Source organism: Chrysochloris asiatica, unplaced genomic scaffold (assembly GCF_000296735.1).
Source record: "Chrysochloris asiatica unplaced genomic scaffold, ChrAsi1.0 scaffold00100, whole genome shotgun sequence".
NCBI lineage: Eukaryota > Metazoa > Chordata > Mammalia > Afrosoricida > Chrysochloridae > Chrysochloris > Chrysochloris asiatica.
This window is the reverse complement of record NW_006408618.1, coordinates 5,041,628-5,068,589: the sequence shown is the minus strand read 5'-3', so window position 1 is coordinate 5,068,589 and position 26,962 is coordinate 5,041,628. Positions and strand designations below refer to the sequence as shown.

The window sequence follows — 26,962 nt, the reverse complement described above, 5'->3', positions numbered from 1 at the left end:
TCTACATGGGACCAAATTGACAAAAGCAACCTGAAAGCTTAGACAGGAAACTTAGAGGGCAGTGAATGTATGTTAATGAGGGAGAAACAACTCAGGAAAGGAGGATAAAGGATGTTGAACAACTTGAAGAATGTAATAAATGTCAATGAATTGTAATGTAGAAAATGCTGAATTGTTGTGTTTTGCTGGGTATCTTCTTACCAACAACAAAATAAAATTTAAAAACAAAACAAAACATAGGACTAATTTTCCTAGGTTGAGGTGCATCAGCCAGGTTCCATTCTAGGCCAATGACCTCAAGTGCAGCAGTCACCTCTTCTCTGTTCGTGGAGGCTTGTATGTTGGTTGCTATGCTGCTGAACTGGTTTCAGCGGAGCAGCCAGCCTAAGCCAGTCTAGGAAATCTGGAGGTTTCCGTCTGAAAATTCAGTCAATGAAAACCTTATGGATCACAAGGGTCTGATTTCATAGTGCATTGGCTTGCCATGAATCGGACTGGCTCAGCAACACCTTTCCTAGTCAGGTTATAAAAGCATGAATTGAGAACGTGGATAAATTAAAGTGCCCTTTCTTTATTCCTTCCTCACTTCTGACTAATTTGCCAAGAAGAGAGAATAATAATTTTCTATTAAGATAAGTCTGGAAAATTTGAAGACCTTCAGAATCCATACAGGTAGTATAACCCTTGAAATAAAGGTAAATCAATTCATTCGGCACGTATTTACTGAGCACCTATCATGTGCTAGGCGCTTTTCTAAGTACTTTAAATGCCGCAAGAAAAGAAAAAAAAGACAAAAATTCCTTGCCTTCACAGAGTTTACATTGTACTGGGGAAGATCGACCAGAAGCAATGTAATATAGAACACACACATACCAGCCAATATGTAAATGGTCAGCTAAGGGTAGGCACATTGGTTAGTCTATAAAATGGGACTGCAGTGTTGCCAAAGTCTATGTTTGGCATTTCCCCTTAACAGAACAGGTGATCAATAAATAAGGAGCAAGTGACTGATTAGCTTACTATCATGAGACGAAAAATATTAAATATCATCATGGCTTTTTATTGGATGATGACTTGGTTAGCCTAAGTAGCTAGCTCCACACATGCCGAGTATAGGACCAAGAGATAAGACAAGTACCCAGTACCTTCACAGTGCCATCTGGGAATTGGTAGGTCAGAATGTAGCCATCAATCTGAGCAGAAGGGGGTGTCCAGGTCAATATCCCGCCAGACTGTGTGACACCAGATGGACGAAAGTTTTGGGGAGGGTCAATTTCTGTACATTAAAAGTCAGGTGATTATTATTATTACTAAGATGCAACAGAAGCAAGATCATTTCTGAGATTTCATTTATATTTTCTCCCTACATTTTCTCTCCTTTCCCTTTCTTCCTTCAAACCAATAGCTGACTCTTTTCGTCCTTGCCAAAGGATCTTCCTGACCATTTTTTCCAAAAGTGGAGACCTATTGAGGACAACAGGATTCAGGAATATGGAGCTAGGGGGTCCCAGGGGGAAAGAGTTTGTGCCCACACTTTCCCAACAGATCCCCAGAGTGAGGTGGGTCTGGACAGCAGACGCTCAGAGATGGCAGGGCTCTCCTCAAGTGGTGTAGAAGCATGGGAACTGCAGATCGGAAAGGGCCCTGCACAAGGACATTGGGTCTCAGCAAATTCCAGCCTGGAAAGATGACCTCAATGCCAGATGGGGTCCCAGTGCCTGGCATTGGAGAACACCTCAAGGTTTTGCATATAGCCCCAGGGAAGGAGCGGGACCCTAAATTTACAGATATTTCCACCCCACAAGCAAAGTGGAGGACTTTTGATGAAAACTGAGTTGGTATGAAATCCAAGGTTCTACTGTTTTACATATCTAAGTGTGTAGCCTTGGGTGCATACCTATTATATAAAGAATTTAGAGAGGGGACTTATAAAGGAGGACAGAAACAGGTAAAAGGAAGAAGAAATGGAGAGAAATTGGAGAGCTTTTTTTCAATTCCTGTTGTACTTCCCCACCCAGAAACCAGAGGGCATGTGAGGACACGTGTATGTGCCCTTTAGAGCAGAAAAACTAAAGCTCAGCAAAAATATTAATCAGTAAAATAATATTTTGGTCAGTCGGCTCTTCTTTTAAAAAAAAAAAAAGACATCAATGGAAATTTCCATTTTGAAAAAATATCATCATAGAAGGTGATTTTAATTTAGAAGTTTCCAAAATGAATGTCTCCAGGCTATTTTCTACCCAGTAGCATTTCAGCTGAGAACTAAATTGCAATATTTTAATAGAAATCAGACAGCTTTTGTTTTGAATTAGAGTGTTTGGGCAAATTTTGAGTTTCTACAATATCAGCTTAGTTTGACTTTTTAAAGTGTAACATCTGCACTGGATTTTATTCTATCCATCACATGGAGATAAAAAAAACTGAATTTCCTGCTTTCAAAAATACACAAAACCATAACTCTTTAAATGTTTGAACCTGGTTTCTGCCACCTCTTTGCCTACCCATCCACTAGTTATGGACTTAGAATGTCTGCCTTAGTTACACTTACATATCTACAAAGTAAAACGATGATAATGTTATTCTTGTCTTTAAAATTGGAGAAAATGAAGAAAAGATTAGAGAAGACAGTAGAGAGAAAAGAACAAAGAAGAGAGGAAAAGAGAGACAAGGAGGGTGGGGGAAACACCTTGGTTTCTAGTTGCTTCTGGAGATGAGCACTAGGGACTAGGGACTCTGAAATAGGAAAAAAAAAAATGTTTCTTTTCTTTTTAAAACTCTGCTTAGTTTGATTTTTTTTTTTTACTATAAGTGTGTAGTGCTTTCTCAATTAAAACTCCTTACTAATATAATAACATTTTTCAATGCTAGGCCCCCTTCACTCCTGTAACTCTTGCCTGGAGAGACACACCCACCCACCGCTGAGAGCTGAGCTCCATGATGCTTAGCTAATATTGGAGGTTCCATCACACATACACATAATACATGTGGTCCAAGCACCTTGAATCATCAACTGGAGACAGGGAGTTGAGGAAAATGTTCTACCACCATCCCCATCACGGAAGATGGAAACAGAAGAAATTCCTCTCCTTTCTCTCCTCTGAATGGGAGTTGAGGCCAACCAGGTTCTAATACCCCAACAAGAGAGCTTGAGAGTTGGGTTGAGTAGAGAGGTTAGTGAGGAAGGCCATCCTTGCACAACTATCTTGAAGTGTTTACTTTTAAATTGCTTCATCTTCGCTCTTTTTATCTTATTTGAACACTTGTTATGTCAGTATAATACCTCAAAAAGTAACAAGGGACCACCTGAGGAGTGACCTGAGGTGAAACAACTGCCTCCCCCTCTTTGGTCTCCTCAACCCCTCTTTCTGGACATGTGTGAAGAGTTCCCCGTCTTTGTCCCTCACAGTACCTGTTAGGGCTTTGGTGTCAGCTTTTTTGCTCTCTCGGCTTCCCTTCTGGGCCCACACGTGTACCGTGTACTCCACACCTGGTCTCAGGCCTGTCAGGACGGTGCTGCTCTGATCCTTCCCTACTGGGACCTCTTTGGTATCTCCATCGGCAGAGGTGTAGCGCACCACATACTTGTCAATGTCGGCCTGCACTGGGTCCCAGGAGACGGTGGCCGTGTTCTCTGTCACCCGGTCAGTCACCAGGTTTTGAGGACTATCAATATCTGAAAGGAAAAGTATTAATCAATAACCATTATTGACAGACCCCCAGGTGTGGAAATCGGTGACCATTTTCTTGTAGCAAGTCCTATCATGTTTTGTGGCTTTCCATCTCATATGGTCTTGTTTAGTTTTAGAACTGTCTGATGGATCTATGACTTGTCTTGTCTCCCAAACAGACATTAGTTTCTCAAGAAGATAGCAGAGTATACCAGAATCTGAAAATCTGGGTTATATTTCTACTATGAGTTCAGCAAAATGAGTCTCTTTCTTCATTCATATAGGCTTATTGAGCCCTATTATGTACACATCCTTAGTGGTGCAAACGATTAACATGCTTAGCGATTGATCAAAAGGTTGGAGTAAGTCCACTCAGAGGCCCCTCTAAAGAAAGGTCTAGAAATCTATTTCCAAAAATTCAGTCATGGAAAACCATATGGAGAACAGTTCTTCTTTAGTGCGTATGGGGTAGCCATGAGTCAGAACCAACTCAATGGCAACTGGTATACTATGAACAACACTAGGTATTGTACAAGGCACTGTATTAAAGGAAACATTGTCTCTCAGAAGGAGCTAGTTATTTTTCATTTAACAGTATGTCTATGAAGGTCTACCATTTTATACATGAAGATTCTAAAAGCCAGATCCAAACATAAGTATCTAGAGAAGGAGAGCTGCATCCTGTCCTCATTGTGTCCCCAGTGCCTACTACAGTACAGGGCACAAGGAAATTGCACAATAAACATTTGTTAAATTAATCAGCACAATGTAAAACTGTTACAGTATTCTTTAAGCTATCATGGATTCACTTGTAATATTGGCTAAATCATGACACAAAATATGGTCCTAGATCTCTCTCACAGCAATAAGACAAGAATAGAACACTGGAGTTATCTTTATCCTTAAAACTAGCATTATAAAAATCATGTGACTCATTTATAGTAAAACAAACCACACACATCTACTTGCTATGAATGATGTAAAATCTACTTTCTCAACATTGACTTTTCACTCTTAATACTAACAGTATTTAATTTTCATTTTCTGTTTTCATTCACAAACTTTGTGAGGGTTTACAATACTGTCTACTTCAAAGGGTTGGAACCAAAGGAGGGGAAGATGGACATGATCATCCAAACACAGAAAAATCACAGCTTGTACACACGGCTTAGAAAAGAAATCAGTTGAAGGGAAGTGCAGACTGGCATGTGTAGTCATTTATGGAAGGTCATGATTCCACTCCTCTATAAATCATCAATTCTGCAAACATCAGGAAAGGAAAAGCAAACTTGACAAATTATAGATTTATAATGACAAGTGCTACATCACCAAAGATGCTCCATTACCTGTTGGGGCCTTGGTATTAGCCTTCTTGCTCTCCTGGCTCCCCTTCTGGGCCCACACATACACTGTGTACTCCACACCCGGCCTCAGGCCTGTCAGGACAGTGCTGCTCTGATCCTTCCCCACTGGGACTTCCTTGGTCTCTCCATCAGCAGAGGTGTAGCGCACCACATACTTGTCAATGTCGGCCTGCACTGGGTCCCAGGAGACGGTGGCTGTGTCCTCTGTCACCCGGTCAGTCACCAGGTTTTGGGGGCTGTCAATGTCTAGAAGAAAGTTGTTAATCAATAAAAACTATTAAGAGTCATCAAAGATTCAAATCTTGTGTCCTTTTCACTGGGGGCAAGACCATTTCCTCATATTATATCTTTTCCATATCATATGCTCTGCTTTCCATTTTTGCATGGACATAAAATGTCTCCACTTCTGAACTCTTGAATTCTCAAAGAGGCAACACAGAAAAGAGTGAGCACTAGAGCTGGCAACATAAAAGTTGATTTGAGTCCCAGCTCCAAGAAGCAGAGCAAGACTGAAGAACTGGGCTGGAGCCAGGACACCAGGGATCTAGGCCCAGCTCTGCTCTCAGACAGCTGTGGTGTTGAACAGCTCAACTACCTCTAAATGGGCCTCAATTTCCTCATTTGTAAAATGTGTATCTTAAATAGATTTTGTTGTCAAAATATCCCATAAATCCAATTCTATGAAATACTAACTTCACAGCCTAATAAAAATCACTCACATCTCTTTATTTGAGATTTCTCATTGACAATAGGAGATATTGATTCCTCCTCTACCTATCTCAAGACAAATGCCTCTGAGGACCAAGTACATGAGGAAAAAGCCCTCACCTGCAGCTGGTAGAATATAAAGTTATACAACTGCTTGGGAAAAAGTTTGGCAGTTACTCAAAATATTGAACATAGAGTAACCATAAAATCCTATAATTCCACTCTTAAGTGTATACTCAAAAGAAGTGAAATACATGTCCACATAAAAACTCTTATACAAATATTCACAGCACCATTATTCATGATAGTTAAAAAATGGAAATAATCAACTGATGAATGAATAAGTAAGATATAGTAAATCCATACAATGAAATATTATTTGGCAATTAAAAGGAATAAAGTACTGACAAGTGCTATACCATGGGTGAGCCTTGAAAATAGTAAGCTAAGGGAAAGAAGTCTATCACAAAATGCTATATATTATAAGATTATATTTTTATGAAGTGTCCAGAATTGCAAATCTGGACAGGAAGTAATGGTGCCAGGGACTGGTAAGTTAGGGAGTAATAGGGCATGAGATTTCTTCTTCTGATGAAAAAGTTCTAAAATTAATTATGAAGCTTATACAACTCTGTGAATATGCTAAAATTCCTCTTTGTGTGGTTTCTCTGTATCATATACACATTTTATAGTAGGTATGTCATATACTAATAAAGCTGTTTTTAAATAAGGAAACAGATATGAAAGAGCTTTAAGAATTATGAACCGCTGATTTGCATAGCATAGTACACAAAGACAACATTCTACAACTTACTTTGGTGAATAGTGTCTGGGATCTCAAAATCTCATGAATAGCCATCTAAAGTATAACTATTGGCCCCTCCATGTACAGAAGAAATGAAGGATGAAACTTTAAGATGCTTGGAATCAATGAGTCCAATGGACTAATGGAACATGTGAACATCAGTCTCCATGACTCTGAGATCAGAAGAACTAGATGGTGCCCAACTACCACTACCAACTGCTCTGAGAAGAATCATATTAGAAGATCCTGTAAAGAGAGGCAGGAATTTTGGAACAAAACTCAAATTTATTGAAAAATACCAGACTTATTGATAAGAAGGAGACTGGAGAGATGTGAGACTATGGCCCTCTACCACCCTTCAAGTCTAGAAAGGAACTCACCCACATGGCCCGATTTTCACCCAAGGAGTAGATGGGTTCACAGGGGTAACAACAACATTAGTAAGGTATGCACCCCATGGAATGGTCAATTGTTCAAAATCAAAAGTGCAACATTTATCTAAGGGAAAAGTTGAGAAGGGATGGGAAGGAGTGTGGAATGGAAACAGAAATCACAAGGATGAAATGGGGTAACTGTTGTTGCATGGAGAGGATTGAAATCATTAACATAAAAAAGTATATGATTTATTGAATGTAAATCTGATGATCTTGTCTGTAAACTTTCAATTGATTCACAATAAAAAGTTAAAAAAAAAAAAAAAAGAATCATGAACTGCTACTGAATATAATTTCAAGCTTAGAATCCTCAATACTGGGCACACACACAGTAGGTGTTCAAGAAAGGATTAATAACCTAAGAAGGCAATAACCTTTCCTTGTTCCAAAGAGTTCACCAAAAAAAGGCTCACAGCTCCTAACATACATGATTTCTGGCTAGCTCCTCCCTTTCAAGAAGCATTTAGTGATTGATCACAAAGCAAGCACACAATTACAGTAAGAGTGGGTGGATATGACCAATCACCATTAATCTTCACAATACCAAGTATCAGGTCCTTCTTTTAAGTGACTGTGTTAAGGGGAAGTGAGGGATGATATGTGCAGTATGTCAGAGTCCACCGTCCTGTTCTCCATAAAGCTTAGCATGACAGGTGTTCCACGTCACCAAAGAAAGATGCTCCATTACCTGTTGGGGCTTTGGTGTCAGCCTTCTTGCTCTCCTGGCTCCCCTTCTGGGCCCACACATACACCTTATATTCCATGCCTGGCCTCAGGCCTGTCAGGACGGTGCTGCTCTGATCCTTCCCCACTGGGACTTCCTTGGTTTCTCCATTAGCAGAGGTGTAGCGCACCACATACTTGTCAATGTCAGCTTGCACTGGGTCCCAGGAGACGGTGGCTGTGTTCTCTGTCACCCGGTCAGTCACCAGGTTTTGGGGGCTGTCAATGTCTAGAAGAAAGTTGTTAATCAATAAAAAGTATTAAGAGGCACCAAAGATTCAGTCAGATCCTGTGTCCTTTTCATTGGGGGTGAGACCATTTCCTGTTTATGTAGTTTTCTTATATCATATGCTCTTGTTGGTACTCGGCTATTTTATGGACTAGACTCCACAGCTGGACTCTTGAATACTCAAAGAGGCAACACAGAAGACAAGAGTGAACACTAGAGTTGGCAGCAGAAGAGCTGGTTCTAGTCCCAGTTCTGCTGTCAGTCAGCCGGGGCCCTGGACAACTCAACTACCTTTAGATGGGCAGAGTCCAGGCTTGTTGAAATTCAAGTTTTCTCTATGCAATAATAATCCGTGCATCTAATTTAACAAATTAAATTTGTTTTGTAATCTTAAAAAAGTCACTTCACTTCTTTGTGTTTGTGTTTCTTGTCTCTAAAACAGAGTTTGTTAATAGTTATTTCATATACCTCTCTGGGGTACTCTGGAAATCCAGATAAAAATGTCACATAAAAAGGCGCTTTGAAAATGTTTACAGAGTAGAACTAACATTGGTGTTTGAATATTCACTCCACACTATGAAGCATCAAGGGCAAATTAACTACTCTGCCTCAACTTCCTCCACACACACCCCCACAAAAAATGAGGAGGTGGGGATAAATAATAGTACATAATTAAGTTGTAGAGTTGTACTATGTGAGTTAACAACATGTAAACCTTAAGTGTAGCAACAACTGTAAGAATGGCGCAGGACCATGTGGTGCTTCATTTATTCTGTTGTGTATGGGGTCTCTGTGAGTCAAAACAGACTCTATAGCACCTAATAACAACAACAAAGCTCTTAGAACAGTCCCTGGCACAGAATAGATGCCCAATGACTATTGGATATATTATTAATGACATCATTTTTATTGCTTTTAAATGCAAGAGATTATGCTCTTCAAAATCATGGACATAGAAGGTTCTCAAAAATGCATTCATCAAGAAAATAACAGTTCTGCCCAACCTTGCAGATAGTACCATTTGACCTAGCTTCGATGGCTTGATGATCAGAACTCAAATAGATGAAGATAAAGAATTTGATAAAGGGAACAAGTGTAAACTGCTACAATTTGATCTATACTTATGGATATAGTAGCTCAGTTGGTATTAACCGAGAGGGAAGGAGTCTTCACATCAAGGATCAAACATATCCCCTCTGTACACAGAATCGATAGGGAGGGGCAACTTAGATATTGGCTACCTAAAAGGGGAGGCTATAAAGGCATGAAGTGGCTGGTTTACAAGTTTTCAAGAGGGAGTTTAGTTTCAGAGAGTGGGGGATGGTACAATCCCCACTGAAAAGTTTTCATCTTATCTAGATATGTCTGGTGAAAGGTGATGGGGATAAGATTCTAATGATTCAATAGTGAGTAATTGTTATCAAAATGTATTGCGATTGTCACAACTGTAAAGATAGAAGTTTTGTAACATAAAGGGGGAAGTAGTTAATCTTACAGTCCAGGAACAGAGGACCCTAGGACCATCAAGGGAAAAGAACATGAGAATAATATGGGACCTTATCCAGAGAAGCAGCGACACCAGAGATGGAGGCAAAAAGGATGACATCAAGAGATAGAGTAGCTGTTAGGAATACCTAAAATGGGGCTACAATGTGCCCAATGAAGGAGGCTTCCTGCAGAGCCTCTGCATTACACAACACCATAGGTGGAATCCTGAACAGCATCCAGAATTGTCTGAGGGGAAATTTCCACTTGAAAGGACAATCACACCAGCCTGGAGTGGCCAGAAGAACAGAAGATACTTCCTGAAAGAAAGATTGACAGGAAAAATACAAACAATAAAGGCAGACCGACTGATTACTACTACAAGAACAAACAAGTGGCTCACCCAGGAGACATCAAGGCAAGTGGCCGGGTCCTCTTCAGAGCAAACCCCCTTTTAAGACTAAGACTCAATGGGAATACACACTCAGATTGGCGACCATGTTCATCACCAATAAAGGGAAGTGAGAGAAAAGCAGCAATGAAGCTGCGAGCTGAGTCCTACAATGCTCAATAGACTCCTGTGAACCCAGATGGAGACCTGGTTGACCAGCAACGTGGCAAGTCCAGGGCACTCTTGGACCCAGAGTCAGTGACATAGCCACAGAGGAATAGAATTGAGAGTGAAGCATCCAGCTGATAAGAAGAGAGGGCATATGCATAAGTACACCTACACTTGCAGATAATACCCACCTGGCTTCAATGACTGGATGATCAGAGCTCAACAAAAGAAGAAAGAAGAGGGGAAAAAGAATTATCTGATACAATTTGATGAACTTGACATACACCTATGGAAGCAGTAACTCAAAAAAGGGAACAAATCTTCACAGCGAGGATCATTCCCACCCCCTCCACACAAGGAGAGGACAGGGATGGGCAACTTGGACATTGGCTACCCAGAATGGGGGTGGCTACAGAGGCAAGAAGTGACTGACTTACAAGCTTTCAAGAGGGAACCTAGACCCAGAGGGCATGTAGCAAGGTAGAATCTCCACTAAGTAGTATCCATTCTGTCTAGTCGGGGCTGATGAAAGGAGATGTGGATAGGACTCTTGTGATACAATAGTGAATAATTGTTATCAGGACTGATTGTAAGAGCTGGAAATGTAAAGGTAGACATTTTGTGGCAAAGGGAGGGGAGTGATTAACTTTTCAGTCTAGAAGCGGAGGTCCCTGGGACCAGCAAGGGAGAAGAGCAGAGAACAGAACACTACGCAGAGAAGCAGTGATGCCAGTGATGGAGGCAGAGACGATGACATAGAGAGATGGAGTGGCTGGGTACTTTGGACCCAGAGACAAAGAGGGGCTGTGTGTGGATGACCAGGGAGCAGGCTTGTAGGGTATACCCTTTGGTTGGTGGACGATGCATGGAGGGGATTGTAACCATGGCAAGGGAATGATATACGACAGGATCAATGTAAAGCTAATGCCCTCCCATGTAAACTATCACATAATTCACAATAAAGCATTAAATAAATTTAAAAAAAAAAATTTTTTTAAGAGATAGAGCAGCTGAGGACTCTAGACTCATGGAAAGAGAAAGGCTGTGTGCTGGTGGCCAGTAGACAGGCTTGCAGAATGTTGGTTTTTTTAATGGTTATATACACAGGTAAACACTCCTGAGTGTTTCTGTGCACATGAAAAAACAAAAACAGGGAATATATGTCTCCTCTTTGCCTTCTTGCTTACATGCTTTCTGCTGAGAGATCCAAGCTTAATTTGACTTGCCTGTCTTTGTATGTAACACTTCTGTTTTCCCTAGCTGCTTTCAGGAGTGTCTCCTTATCTTTGATTTTGGAGAGCTTGATTCTGATATGTCTCGGTGATTTTCTTTTGGGATCTATCCTTCTTGGGGTTCGTTGAGCTTCTTGAATGTTTATCTTTTCACTTTTCTGGATGTTAGGGAAATTTTCTTTCAGCAGTTCTTCAACTATTTCCTCTGTGGACTTGTGTGATTCTTCTTATTCTAGAATGGCATCAATAATTCTTAACTTATTCCTCTTCATCTTGTCCAACATGAATCTTAGACCTTCTTCAGATGTTTTTATCTTTTTTCTGTTCGCTCTTCTATCTTAGTGGTATTGAGAGATTTGTCTTCCAGATCACTGGTTCTGCCTTCCATCTCTTCTGTTCTACTCCTTTGCTCTTTCAGAGTATTGTCTATTTCTGATATTCTATTATTGATCATGTGGACCTCTTTCTGTAGGTTTTGAATTGTTTCCAATGCTGTATCTAACTTATTTGATTGTTCCTGTAGCGCTTTCCTGACTTCTTCCTTATTTTTCTCAACTCCATTGTAAAGTGTTTTGAAATATTTTATAATCATTTTTCTGAATTCCTTCTCAGGCATTTTCAAGGCCCGCCCTCCTTCCAGAATGAGTCCAGGTCTATCTCTATGTCATTTGTCTCAGACATTTTATCTTGTTTCTGGACATGTGCTTATATGGTCATCTGCTTTTGCTTCTTGGACAGGTTTAGTGTCTATCTGTGGCCTTAATACTTAATTGAGTATTTGTTTTGGTATTTTTGTATGCTTTCTGATTGCTTCCAAGTAGATGTGATCAGGATGTGGGCTTCCCTTTTCACTCTTCTTATTGCTTAATTCAGAGCAACTTTCACAGGTGTTGTATGCCTCCCTGGTATAGGGCAGTTGGTATTGGTTCTTGCCTGGGTTTTGGTGTTTTATAGAGTGGTGACTATATGGCACCAGTTTCTGACTCTTCTTGGGTAATATAGGGAGAGAAAGAATCCCCCCAAAGGCAGAAGGAGGAGTGTAAAACAGCAGAACAACACCAGCAAAAAAAATACCCAACAACAAAGCAAAACTAGACTGAATACTGCAGTCTATAATCACAGAAAGGGAAGAGGAAGGAGAGAAGAAAAAAATAAAATCTGTAGCCTAATATGATTATGAATTTAATGTCTTCTCTTCAGCTTCTTGCTTTGAAAGCTCCCTGAGAGATTTTTCAAGATGCCCTTGCTGGTTGTTATGCTATACCTCAGGCTTTAATTTAATTTTTGGCCCGTTTTGTTTTTAAACTCTCTTTCCCTATCTACAACCCTGTCCTGGTCTTTCCTGTATTAAAAAAAAAAACAAATTCAGGGCCGGCTCTTGGGCTGAGTATCTGTGTGCATGTGTGACGAAAGAACCCACCAGTGGTGAGGGTGAGGGTTTCCACTTGCTTAGGCACCACCACCACCACCACCCCCAGTCCAGAATGGAGGTACACAAACAGTGGAGCTGCCAATGACCAGATACCAAAAAAAAAGAAAATCAGAACAAAGCAAAACCAACAAAAGTGTACTGTCCACCTTTGCTCCAAGGTTCCCATGGCATTTTTCCATGGTGTTTCTGCTCCCCTTTCTTGGTCTTGCTGTTCGGTCTCATCCAAGATTTTGGCTCCTGGCCTCCCAACCCCAGCAGATTCAAAAGTATGCCATTTCTTACTTCAGCTTCAAGTTCCACTAGCTATAAGCCTTCAAACTTTTAAAATATTCCTAGCTCTGTGGTTCCAAGTTTTGGAGCTCTGCCCTAGATCTGCTTTGCCTGGTATTCTGTGGTATTGGTGATGGTAACTTCACTGCACCTCCACCCTAGCCACCATCAAGCCTCACCTCCCCAAAACAGGGAACAGAAGTAAATACTGTTGAATGGTGATGCATGGAGGGGATTGTAATCATTGAAATGATATGAAATATTACAGGACAAGTGCAAAACTGATGTTCTCCTATGTAAACTATTACTCAAAGCACAATAAAAGTTTTAAAAAAAGAGAGAGAGAAAAAGAAAAACACTTCTTTTTTCCAAATAATTTACTACAAAAGCCATTTCCCTAAAGTAATTTGCTCACAGGTCTTATCACATACATGAGATGGTATATTAAAGTGGAACTATTCAAGTTCTGGTGTGGCATTTTAGGATAAAGCACTGAACCACAAAGTCAGTTTGAGCCACAAGGATGGTGGTTCAAACTCACCAGCCAGTCCTTGGAAACCCTGTACAGGGTCACTATGGGTTAGAACGGACTCAACGGCACTTAGCAATAACAACAAATTCTTGTCTTGATCCCTGTGTAATATGAGCACTGGACTGCAAACTACAAGGTCAGCAGATCAAACCCACCAATCACTCTCAGAAATTCTATAGTGGGAATTGACTCAAGGACATACAATAACAACAATTTTTATCTTGGTTTAGATGGTGATCCCCCCAAAATTACTGACTAAATTCCAACATAAGGATCCAAAATCAAGTAAGGGTCAACCATTTTGTGACCCTTGGCTGAACAACAACCTCCAGCTTATAAAAGAGGTTGGAGAGGCCTAAGAGGTGGAACATAAAGAGCTCATTTCTTTGAAGAGCATTACGTATGGGTAAAACCCAAAGCCCAAATAAGTAATTCAATGGGATTGTTTACAGAACTTGTTAAACTGTATGAGGTTAATTCCAAAGTGACACTACACTATTAAACAAAAATTACAAAATGTGAAACTACTGTTCCTCAACATAGCTTCCATCTAGTTCTATACACTTCTGAAAGGAGGGTTTGTGGTGCTGTAGGCTATGCACTGGACTACTAACCACAAGATCAGTGGTTCAAACCCACCAGATGCTCCTTGGAAACCCTACACAGAATTGCTGTGAGTCAGGACCGACTCAATGGCACTTAACAACAACAGCAAACCTTTCTCCAAAGAATTCTATGTTCTTCTACTTACTTCAGACCAAAATGGTAGTTTGGGCATTCTTGAAGGACTAAAGTAGTGTTCCTTTTAAATATTCTTTGACTTTTGAGACCAAAAGGAAGGCTAGAGGAGCAAGATCAGTACTGTAGGATGGATGAGGTAAGGTTTCCCAATGAAATTCTCATAGGACAGCAGTTGTTGCCCTTAAAGAAAGAACAGGTGCATTGCTATGATGAGGGGGAAAAAATCCCTCATCACAACTTTCCTGGCCTTTTCCCACCAATGCAATTTTCAATTTTCTTAAAACTGCTTAGGAAATAATTGCCTGTGATTGTCCTGTGTCCTTCAAAAAAATCTATCAAGATGTCACCTTAGAAATCCTCAAAAAACTTTCTGCCTTTAATTTAACTAGCCCAGTAGTTTCTATTGGAAGTCACTATTTTGACTGGACTTTTTTCATTTTGAAGGCATCCTAAGACAAGTGTTATTATTGAGAGAATTTGTCTGTAGCCATCCACTGATTGCAGAGATATATTTAAACATATTTCATTTTGCTTGTATTAAACCCTCGCAGGTAGGAACTGGAAATCTAGTAGCGATCTTTTTTTAATTCCCCTTATATATAACTCTAGAGTAGTAAGCCATACCTGGGGTGACTGGCAATGTCTGGAGATTTGTGGTTGTCACAAGTGGGGGATGTTGCTGATATCAATCAGGTAGAGGTTCAAGATGTAGCTAAGCATCTATTGTTGTTGTGTCCCCTCAAGTCATAGTGACCCTGCATAAGGTTTCCTAGAGTAGCTGGTGGGTTTGAATTGCCGACCTTGCAGTTAGCAGTCAAATGATTATCCTACAGTGCTACGTCAGGACTTGGGCATCTATAATGCTCAGAATACCACACACACAGTCTTACAAAGAAGTATCTGACCCAAAATGTCAATAGTATTGAGAAACCCTACCAGAGAGTTTGAAGAACCAGTGGTCTAGTGACAGACACACACTCAAAGATCTAAGAGGTGAGAACATAGCTGGCTGTTTGGATAGAAAGCAAAGAGAGAATATAGCTGATTGTTTCTGGTAGAAAGCAGCATTACAAAAGAACTGTACATCTATCTCACTGAGTAAGCAAAGACAATCTGAGCTTTTCCCATGGACCAGATGTGGGACAAGCAAGAAAAGTGACCTGCAGATGTTTGAGAAGCTGTCCAAGAGGATCACCTGCAAGGGTACAGTGCTACCAGGAAAAAAACTGGGGAGTAGGAGACTAGAGGGAAAGATACATTTGTCCACAGGATCACGACAAGAGAAGTGTCTTAGAAGAACACACAGAAGTGCTTCATGAGAGAAAGAATCAGCTTCAACATGCACCAGGTCTATGAGAAGCCCAAGGCAGTCAAGTAAGACCTTCCATGAATCCTTGCCTTGTTTCCCTCCTGACCTCCTGCCTCTACTCCTGACCTGCCTCTATTCCTTCTGACCCCTTACCTCCTTTCTTTCTGACCCCTTATCTCTCTTCCACTCCTGACCCCTTATCTCTACTCCCTTCTGATCCCTTGTCTCTCTACTCCTTCTGAGCCCCATCTCCGTCCTTTCTGAACATTTACTTATCCTCCCTCCTGACCACTTGGCTCTCTTTCCTCCCAGCTTTACCAAATATAAAGTGACCAGAAGCAGCAGTTAGCGAGTGGGGAGAACAGGATTTGATGTACAAGGATGGAAATACAAGAGAAGCTAACTTGCCTAAAGTGACCCAAGTTGATGAAGAGAAGCATTCCCTTTAAACTAAATGTGTACTATTAAATGGAAATGGATGTTTTAATTATTAAAATGATGCATGTTTGTGAATAAAAGTGACTAGATATTTGTTTCTTTTCAGGTAATAAAATGTTATGACTTCTTCCCAAGATGCTCATCCAAAGGGCAGAAATCAAAACTCACTCCATAGAAAAGGTTTAAACAGGCAAGAAGGAGAAACCGGAAGTTCTTGAATCACAACTCACCAGCCTGCCTCCTTCCACATGTTTATACTTTCTTCACATGTACTCCAGGTCAGGGTGAAGCATTTCGTGTGCCCCTAACAAAGAAGAGGCAAGCAGAGGAAGCGCAGGGGACTCTGAGCAATCAGTATCCATCTTTAAGTACCACGTGTAGAGCCCACAACATGAGCTACTCATTTTAAGAGAGGCTTTTAAAAGGAAGTGAGGGACACCAACTTCTCATCCACAAAAATCTCTCTTTCTGCCAAGGTCAGAGAAGGAAAATCAACCTAGACAAGTCATAAGTCCAGCAATGATTCATGATAATGTGTGCTCCGTTACCTGTTGGGGCCTTGGTGTCAGTTTTCTTGCTCTTTCGGCTCCCCTTCTGGGCCCACACGTACACCTTGTATTCCACGCCCGGCCTCAGGCCTGTCAGGATGGTGCTGCTCTGATCCTTCCCCACTGGGACTTCCTTGGTCTCTCCATTAGCAGAAGTGTAGCGTACCACATACTTGTCAATGTCAGCCTGCACTGGGTCCCAGGAGACGGTGGCTGTGTTCTCTGTCACCCGGTCAGTCACCAGGTTTTTGGGGCTGTCAATTTCTTTAAGAAAATATTAGGAAAAAATCTAAGTTTTGAAGGTATAGAAGACATACCCACACCACATGATCATGATCTCCATATTCCAGACCTTTCCCAGAACAAGACAGTGGTGTTCCCATGCTGGGTCTCAGACAGGAGTTTAGGGAACAAACTCCTGGTTCTCAGTTTCATAGGACCAATCGCTATAAACTTGAGATACTTTCTTGGCTTGCAGCTCCTAAAAGTGTGGGAGGAATAACGTCTACTGAACCACATTGTGGCACATCAAAACCACCACTTAAGCACATCAGCCAAGATGTTCAGTGCCTAGAGTATTTATCATTTTATTAAAATGCTTCACTAATGAGTAGTTTTTAATGTTATCAAATCTGCAAGCTTTATTCATGATTGCCAGAAATTGGAAGCTAACAAGATGTTCTTCAATAGGAACACGGATAAATAAATCATAGTGCATCCATACAAGGCGATATTATTTAACAATGAGGTGAAATGAGCTTCAAGTCACAAAAAGACATGGAGAAGATTTAAATGCAAGCTCCTCAAGGAAAGAAGTCACTCTGCAAGAGTATATATTGCATGATCCCAACTAGAAGGTATTCTGGAAAAAACAAAACTATAGATACAGAATAAAGGTCAGGGGCTTAGGGCGAGTGGAAGAGGAATGAGTAGGAGGAGCACAGGTCATCTGAAGGGCATGAAACTAGAATGGTGGACACATGACATTAAGTATTCCTAAAAACCCGAACTGTACATCACAAAGAGAGAGCCCCAATGTAAACTTGGATTTGGGTTTAAAATAATGTAACAGTGTTGGCTCATCAATGTTTATAAATGTGCCAAGCCAACGCAAGATGTTAGTCATAGGAGACACTGTGTGAAGAGGGGGTGGGGGATTTATGAGAGGGCTGCACAATTTTTCTATAAACCTAAACTCCTCTAAAACTAAAGTCTATTAAAAAGAAAATGATCACAAGCAATGGAATGGCCAGATCCTTTTAATGTCTATGCTGAACCTGATAAGAACAAGACTGCTGTTGTTGTTGTTAAGTGCCATGGAATCAGTTCTGACTTGTAGTGACCCTGTTTGGGCTTTCCAAGGATTGACTGATGAATTTGATATGCAAATCTTGCAATTAAAACTGACCTTGCATTCCAGTGCATTATCCCATAATGCAAGACTGTTGTTGTCAGGTGCCATCGAGTCGGAACTGACTCATAGTGACCCCATGCACAGCAGAACAAAACAATGTCCGATCCTGGGCCAACCTCACTACCGCTGCCACACTTGAGTCCATCAATGATACCACCTGGCCAATCCATCACATTGGGGGTCTTCCTCTTTTTCTCTGACCCTCCACCTTACCCAGCATGACATCCTTCTCCAGCAACTGTTCCCTCCAGACAATATGTCCAAAGTATGAGAGACAAAGTTTAGCTATCTTGGCCTCCAAGGAGTACTCTGGCTGCATTTCTTCCAAAACAGATCTATTGGTTCTTTGGGCAGTCCATGGCACTTTACAGTTCCTTACTATCCAGGAGAAACAGCTTCCTGTGACCCTCACAACAGCTCACTGTTTTTCTTGGGTCTTAAGATTTCTAGCTGCAAATTTCCTCAGCTCAGGTCACAACCTTTGGTACCAGGTATACCCAAGCACACCGGCTCAAACTTTAATTCCAATTTACCCTCCCTCAGTAACTAAAACAGTTATCTATTCTCCGCTCTTGTTACCTGTCGGGGCCTTGGTGTCAGCTTTCTTGCTCTCTCGGTTTCCCTTCTGGGCCCACACGTGCACCGTGTACTCCACACCTGGTCTCAGGCCTGTCAGGACCGTGCTGCTCTGATCCTTCCCCACTGGGACTTCCTTGGTCTCTCCATCAGCAGAGGTGTAGCACATCACATACTTGTCAATGTCGGCCTGCACTGGGTCCCAGGAGACGGTAGCTGTGTTCTCTGTCACCCGGTCAGTCACCAGGTTTTTGGGGCTGTCAATGTCTTTAAGAGAGAGATAAAATAAGAGTGTAGTATTACCAAAGTCTAGTTTCTAAAAAGAGTCTCACTCAGGGTGATGTAAAAGAGTGACATACTTGACTTCTAACCAAAATGTTAGAGATTTGAGTCCACCCTGAGGCACCTTGGAAGAAAGGTCTGGCAATCTACTTAGGAAAAATCAGCTATCAAAAATTCTATAGATGAAAAACCGACAGGAAAAATACAAAACAATATAGGTAGTCGGACTGATTACTACAAGAACAAGTAAGTTGCTCACACAGGAGACAATCAAGCCAAGTGGTCAGGTCCCCTCAGGGCAAACCCCCTTCCAAGACTAAGACTCAATGGAAATACACGCTCTGATTGGTGACCACGTTCATCACCAATAAAGGGAAGTGAAGGAAAAACAGCAATGAAGCTGTAAGCTAAGCCCTACAATGTTTAATAGACTCTTGTAAATCCAGGTGGAGACCTGGTCGGCCAGCAGTGTGGCAAGACCTGGGGACTCTTGGGCCCAGAGTCAGTGATATAACCACAGAGGACTAGAATGGAGAGTGAAGTATCCAGCTGATAAAAAGAGAGGGCATACGCATAATAACACCCACACTTGCAGATAATACCCACTTGACCTGGCTTCAATGACTGCATGATCAGAGCTCAACTAAAAGAAGAAAGAAGAGGCACAAAAGAGTAATCTGATACGATATGATGAATTTGACCTACACCTATGGATACAGTATCTCCAAAGAGAGAACAAATCTTTACAGCAAGGATCATTCCCACCCCCTCCATACACAGAGTAGACAGGGATGGGCAACTTGGACATTGGCTACCCAAAATGGGGGTAGGGGGGAGGAGTGCTACAAAGGCAAGAAGTGACTGGCTTACAAGCTTTCAAGAGGGAGCCTAGATCCAGAGGGTACGGAGGAAGGTAGAATCTCCACTGAGTAGTATCTAATCTGTCTGGACAGGGCTAATGAAAGGAGATGGGGGGGATAGATTTCTTGTGGTACAATGGTGAATAATTGTTATCAGGACTGATTGTGAGGATTGGAAATGTAGAAGTGGACATTTTGTAGCAAAAGGAGGGGAGTGATTGGCTTTGCAGTCCAGGAGCGGAGGTCCCCGCAACCATCCAGGGAGAAGAGCGGAGTGCGGGACCCTACCCAGAGAAGCAGTGATGCCAGAGATGGAGACAGAGACAATGACATGGAGAGATGGAGCAGCTGGGGACTTTAGACCCAGAGAGGGAGAGGGGCTGTGTGCTGACGACCAGGGGGCAGGCTCGCAGGCAAAGGCAACTTTTGGCTGGTTCATGATGCATGGAGGGTATTGTAATCATGGCAATGAAACAATATATGATAGGATGAATGTAAAGCTAATGTTCTCCCATGTAAACTATCACATAATTCACAATAAAATATTTTTTTAAAAAGAAACATTTTTTTTAAAAACTCTGACACAATAGCATGGCTCTGAAAGAGAAAAAAACACACCACAATTCTATAGAATACAGTTTTACTCTGATACACAGAGGGTCACTGTGAATCCAAACCAATTCAACAGTAACTGGTATGGTTTAGCTCCTAAAAGAAAACTTGCAGTGCATTATTGATATGGTTCTTCTAGCCAATCATTGTAAGTCTTACCAAACGACTGGTTTGTTGTTGTTATTAAGTGCCATCAAGTCGGTTCCGACCCATAGTGACCCACTATCGGGTTTCCAAGGAGCAGCTAGTGAGTTTGAACTGCGGACCTTGTGGTTGAAAATCAACTTTGCAGTTCAGCACCTCAACTCACAGCGCCACTCCAGGACATAAATGTGAGGTGTCTGTGGTCCAGTAAGAGGATTAGATAGCTTGCTAATAATGTAAATAAGGTACATGTCATTGATGTGGGGTTGTTGTTAAGTGCCATGGAGTTGATTCTGATTCATAGCGACACTATATAGGGTTTCTAAGAAGCAACTGGTGGATTTGAACCACCAGCCTTGTGGTTCAAACCGAAGTACCAGTCCAGCGCATTATTCTGCAGCACCACACCAGGGTGGGACCATGCAAATAGGGTACTTATCATGGAGGAACTTTATCATGGAGATTGGTCAGTTTTGTCATCACAATAGATTTAATATGAACCATCTCAGAAGCAGGAACAAGAATCTCATTAATATCAACAAAGATGACTAGGGAGCAGAGCGCACCCTTTGGACCCCAAGATCCCTGTGCGCTGAGCCACCTTGATCTAGGAGACAGAGAGCTGTGACACCAGAGAAGTGGCAGAGCAGTCATAGCAACAGAGGCAGTAGCCCCGAAAGCATGAGACAGAGCAGTGGGCTTCCTGGATCACGGAACAGGACGGCTGAGTGCCTTCAGGAAAGAGGTTTGCTTTCGGAGTAAGGTGCCTCCTAGGCATTTGTCTGGGGAGCTGCTGATCTACTGAGCCAGAGCTGAGCATCTTTGGGCCAGTACTACTGGAAAATTGGAGTGCCTTTTAGGCATTTATTGGCAATGATAAAAGAACTTTGTAACACTGACCAAACAGGGCTGAGGCGAAAAGAGCTGCAGGGCTAAGAAGCAGAGGACCAGAGAGAGGTGTGCTGTGCGTATGGGCACAACTGAGAAGAGAGAGGCACACCCTGACAGACAGAAGAACTGTAGCCTGAATATTTCTGCCTGTGAATTATAACCTGCTAACTCCTCCAATAAGCCCTATAATCATGAGAATGGTCTGTGAGTTCTCTGTGGTCATTGCAACAAATTATTGGAACCAGCAGAGAAATGGAGAGTAGTCTGTGAGGGATGATTGGTGCCTGAATTGGCAAAGAAGGCACGTCTCATAGGAAATCAGCTTTGGGCGGGTGTTGAGTTTGATTTTTCTACCCTCATGTCATTCTCACAACAGTGACGATTCCAACAATTTTCATAATCTGCTAAATACCAATGACTGGAATAACTTAAGAGTTGAATAAAGTCAATGGTCTAAAATTTCATTAAATGAGCATTTAATGAGAAGTAGGGTTTTCAGACAAAGCCAATATTTAGTCTCATCTTTATAAACTTTCCCCACCTTTGGATAAAAGGATTTGATCTTCATATACAAATTTCTCTTTTTCCCTGAATTTATATAATATGCTCTTTCAGTTTCTGACTCTTTGTACCTCAAAGCAATTAAATTTCAATAAACTTCTACATCTGCTCTCATATGTTCTTAAGGAAGAAAAATATCCTGAAAAATAAAGCTGTCAATTCTCTTTATAGAAAACATTATGTCTGTGGCCAGGGAACCAAGACACTTTGAAATTGATGGTATTTGAGATCTGGGTTTATCAAAATAATCTTACTAATAAAACTTGTCTGGCTTTTTATGTCATTATATTGGGTTAGACTTGAGTTCCATCATTTTCTGGTTGGTGAGCAAGTGATTTAAGTCTTGGTTTTCTCAACTCTACAAAAAAGAAAACATCAGTACCTACCTCCGAAGTTATAGCCAATAGTAAATGAGAAATTGCATAGTAAATGCTTAAGTATGAGCTCTTTGCAATGAGTAATATCATTTGAGGTGTGAAATACCATCTTCCCCTTGAAATGTAAACCCCTAGAGAGTCAGAAATCCATGTGTTTGGGTATATGATCTTTGTTGTTACGATGAGGATATTTTATTATACTGTTTCAGAAACCTCCTCCACAAACCGTTGTGCCTTCTGTTATTGCAAATGCATTTCACACCTACTCAACCATCTCTTGCCAAGCATGGCCACATGGCTGCCCCAGCTCAGAGGGATGTATTGCATAGCCAGATGCTGTTCAGAAAGCACCACAATGATCTGACATACACAGACAGAACAATTTAGCTCCTGGGAGTCGGCTGGTGTTATGGATTAAATTCTCTTCCCCAAAATACTTCCTGAACCTGGGAATGTGATCCTGTTTGTGTTTTTCTTTTGTTATTTCATGAAGTCATGCCAGAGCAGGGTGGGTCCTATACCTAGTAACTTCTGGGTTATAAAAAAAATGCTAAACAGACACAGAGAACACAGGAAGACCAATGTCACCTGAGGACCCATCTACAAGAAAAGGAACACCAAGGATGGCTTGCAGATGCCAGAACCTAGGAGAGGAGCCCAGAGAACAGGAGTGGGGAACACCTGGCCTGCGAAGTCATTTGGCCTGGTCCTGCCAAGTCAATCACAATTCCAGTTACCACATTGTTGTTGTTGTTAAGTGCCGTCAAGTCAATTCTGACCCATAGCAACCCTGTATAGGGTTTCCAAGGAGCAACTGGTGAGCTTGAACCACCGACCTTGCAGTTCAAACGACTTTGCAGTCTGGTGCATTAACCCACAGCGCCATACCAGGACTCTTAATTAAGTGACCAAATCTAACAAGCTAATTTTTAAGCTAATAATTTTGTATGACCCATGAATGATATTATAAATTTTGGCAGAAAAAAAGGTTCCCCACCTCCAGCCTTATAATATAACTCACAATACTTTTTCTTTTACTTTCCTTCTCTACCCAGAGGGCTGTAAACTTCAAATGGATAAGTACTCTGTCTTTCATTTTTATATCCCTATTGTCTGACACCTTAGCAATACTAACACCTAGTGGTTGCCCATATGCTGAAGGGTTTACACCATCCCCACTGAGAGAAGAGAAAGTTCCTCTCCAGTCCAACTTCTTCTGTCTTAAAGAGACAGATGTGTGTGTTTTCTCTCTTTGCACTTACAATGCTGTTACACAGAAAGCCACATGTCACTTTTAACTAGGAGCTGGCAATCTATGGCCCACTGACCAAACCTTATCCACTGTCTGCTTTTATAAATAAACTTTTACTGGAACACAGTCACATACTGTAAATTGACATATTGTCTATGGCTGCTTTCCACTTCTCTAGCAGAGTTGAATAGTTGCAACAGAATTTAATGGTCCATAAAGACAAAAATATTAACTATCTGGACTTTTACAGAAAGTCCATTGCCCCTCATTTTGAACATACTTAGGGGTCACCATCCTTACTTTCTCCTTCTCTTCCTCTCCCCTGGAGGAGAGGCCAGCACTAAGACCCACCTACATCTACGGGAAAGGGCTCTGGTAGCATAGTGGTTACAAACAGGGCTGCTAATCTCACAGTTAACAGTTTGAAATTACCAGCTGTCCCTCAGAGAAAGATGAGGCTTTCTGCTCCCATAAGGATTGACAGCCTCGGAAACCCTGTACAGGGTCACTGTAAGTCGGAACCAACTCCACGGCTCATAACAACAACATCTAGCGGACTGTGTCCACAAAATACTTCAAGAGCCAAGTACCAGTTAATATTCAGTTAAATAATCATTGCTATTGGCGCCATAGTTAAATACTCAGCTTCCAACTGAAAGGGCAACAGTCTGAACCCACCAGTTGCTCCGTGGGAGAAAGATGAGGCAGTCTGCTTCTGTAAATATTGTTGTTGTTGTTAAGTGCCGTCGAGTTGGTTCCAACTTACAGTGACTTTGTATAGGGTTTCTGAGGAGCTGCTGGTGGGTTTGAACTGCTGACCTTGTGCCTTGTAGTCTAGTGCTAATCCTACAGTGCCTTGAATACCCTATGGAACAGTTTTACTCTGTTCTACAGAGTTGCTATGAGTTGGAATCAACTCGACAGCAATGATTGTTTTGTTTGGGGTTGAACTACCAAATAGTAGAAGTGGAATTAAACCATAGTCTTCACTTGTATAACTGCTCCTTTCAGTCTCTCGCCTAGGTGACTGTATAGAACAGAGCCCAAATGATAAGGAAATTCTTTGCCCGTGATGTCTTGTCAAGTGTCCGGAATCTCAAGAGGGCTCTAGGATCAGGCTGCTCTGAATTAAAGGAAAGCGCCAATAGCAGAGGAGGATTGAAGCAGAAAGAATGACCCAGTTATCCCTCAGCACAGCATCCGGATGCCTGTAGGCCCAAGCTGAGCAGAGCAACCGGGTGAAGTATGGGGGCCCTTAAACAGTTTCTGAAAGCTTCAAGGCAACTCAGTACTTTTGCTTAATGTTGACTCAGGATGCAGACCATTTCCACGGTCTGAAAGAGCTTCAGATGATATGCGAAGTGCCTGTGTAGCCGCTGCAAACTGAGATAAGCATTCAAATTCATTGGCAGCCAAATGTTTTGAGTTTTCACATCCCAAAATGAAAATTAGAAAGTATTGCTCTACTCTGAGGGAGATGCATATGGAATTCCAACCCAAATAAGTATGACCGTTGTAATGAATAAGAAGACTGGTCTCTTTGGTTTGAGGTCAAGAATGAAAAATTTATAATTATGAAGTTAGAAATTGCTTTTACAACCCTCTCTCCTACATCCTGCAAAGAAACAAAGATCGGTTGTCTCCTGATTCAAAACCAACCTCTCCCAGCCATGAGGAAAACTGATTTTGTTCTGGTTCTTCCATTACCTGTGAGGGCATTAGTATTGGCTTTCTTGCTCTCCTGGTTGCCACGCTCAGCCCAAACGTGAACATCATACACCTCTCCCGGCTTCAGGTCCGTCAGTACTGCGCGGCTCTGGTCCTTGTCCACCGCTGTCTCCTTGGCCTCCCCGTCGATGGAGGTGTAGCGTACCACGTACTTGTCTATGACGGCCTGCACAGGGTCCCAGGAGACTACCGCTGTGTCTTCGGTCACTCGATCCGTGACCACATTGGTTGGACCATCAATTTCTTCATAAAAATATATGAGGAAGAAAAATTAAACCATACATGAATGTTTATAACAGCTTTATTCAGAACTGCCAAAAGTAGGAAGCAACCAAGATGCTCTTCAACAGGTGAATCGATAAACAATCTGTGCTACATCCATACAACAGACTATTAGTCGGCAATAGAAAGAAATGAGCTCTCAAACTACAAAAAGGAATGGAGGAATCTTAAACACACGCTGCTGAGTGAAAGAAGTAAGTCTGAAAAAACTATATACTATAATGTGCTGGACCACAAGGTCGGCAGTTCCGACTCACCAGCGGCTCCTTGGAAACCCTTTATAGGGTCACTGTGAGTCAGAACCAACTCGACAACACTTAACAACAACAATATGACATAAAGCTATAGGTATATGATATTCTGGAAAGGCAACACTATAGAGATGGTCAAAAGGCTGACAGTTACCAGAGATTCTGGAAAAGAGGATAAGGTTTGCATAGGTGGAACACAAGGCATTTTAAGGGCATGATATTACAATAGAAGATATATGGCATTGTGCATTTATCAAAACCCATAGAACTGTACAACACAATGAGTAAGCCCTAAGGTGAACAATGGGCTTTAGTTAATAATAAGGTATCCATGTTGTTGTTGTTAAGTGCCATTGAGTAGGTTTCGACTCATAGTGACCCTGTATAGGGTTTTCAAGGAGCGCTGGTGAGTTTGAACCACCGACCTTGCAGTTCAACATGACCTTGTGGTCCATTGCTTATCCTACGGTGCCACACCAGGACTCCAAAGTATCAATAGGGGCTCATCAACTATAACAACTGTACCACACAAATGCAAGGTATTTATAATAGTAGAAACAGTATGGGGGAGGGAAGAGCGGATAAATGGATAGAAATCTCTGTACTTCCTGCTAAATTTTTCTGCAAACCTAAAATTTTCCTGAAAAAATTACATGTATGAATGTTTTTTAATAGTGAAATCATTTGGCTGGCCCAGAGATCACAGATGCTTAAATGTTTAGTTAATCTGGTGACTTAGTTCAATAGTCTACGTAAAACATTCTGCCACCATAACAAGTGGAAAACTGGCCTCTGCTCAAGCTCTAGACTGGGACAGGGCTTCTGTCTTCAGATCACAAACCCATTCGCAAAACACCTTCAAGTATGTCTACTCTCAGCAGACACACACACAAAAATCTAATTCTTCTTCTAAGAGACCACCCAGCAAGTATTCAAGAACAGCTATTCTTCCCCCTTTTTAATTCCTCTCTAATCAAAACTGCTTCATCTCTCTCACGCATTCCTTTATAATTAGTCTCTAGACCTGACTCTCATATCTATACATGCTCCTGTCTTTCCATTCTCTAATTAAAATCTCCAAAACTCTGTTCATTTGTTCAACAGCCATTCATTGAGAATCCGTTATGTGCCAGTAGACATGACATGTGGGAGTCATCAATGAACATAACAGTCAAAAACCCTTGTGCATGTGCACTTAAAATCTAAAAGGATCACTTTAGCATAATAAGCTAACCATGGCCAGGCAGACACTCTG

The 26,962-nt window shown here is 41.5% G+C and overlaps 1 protein-coding gene across 1 annotated transcript in view; it reads right to left on the bottom strand.

Annotated features, from left to right (window-relative positions):
- The window catches only part of TNN (tenascin N), a 73,688-nt gene that overhangs the window by 25,773 nt on the left and 20,953 nt on the right, over positions 1-26,962 (bottom strand). Inside the window, exons 6-12 of the mRNA XM_006867068.1 lie at positions 25,154-25,417; positions 18,471-18,734; positions 16,478-16,741; positions 7,668-7,931; positions 5,015-5,278; positions 3,410-3,673; positions 1,146-1,276 (exon numbers count right to left, since the gene is read on the bottom strand). Coding sequence (XP_006867130.1) covers positions 1,146-1,276; positions 3,410-3,673; positions 5,015-5,278; positions 7,668-7,931; positions 16,478-16,741; positions 18,471-18,734; positions 25,154-25,417 — 1,715 coding nt within the window. The remainder of the gene's footprint in view (positions 1-1,145; positions 1,277-3,409; positions 3,674-5,014; positions 5,279-7,667; positions 7,932-16,477; positions 16,742-18,470; positions 18,735-25,153; positions 25,418-26,962) is intronic.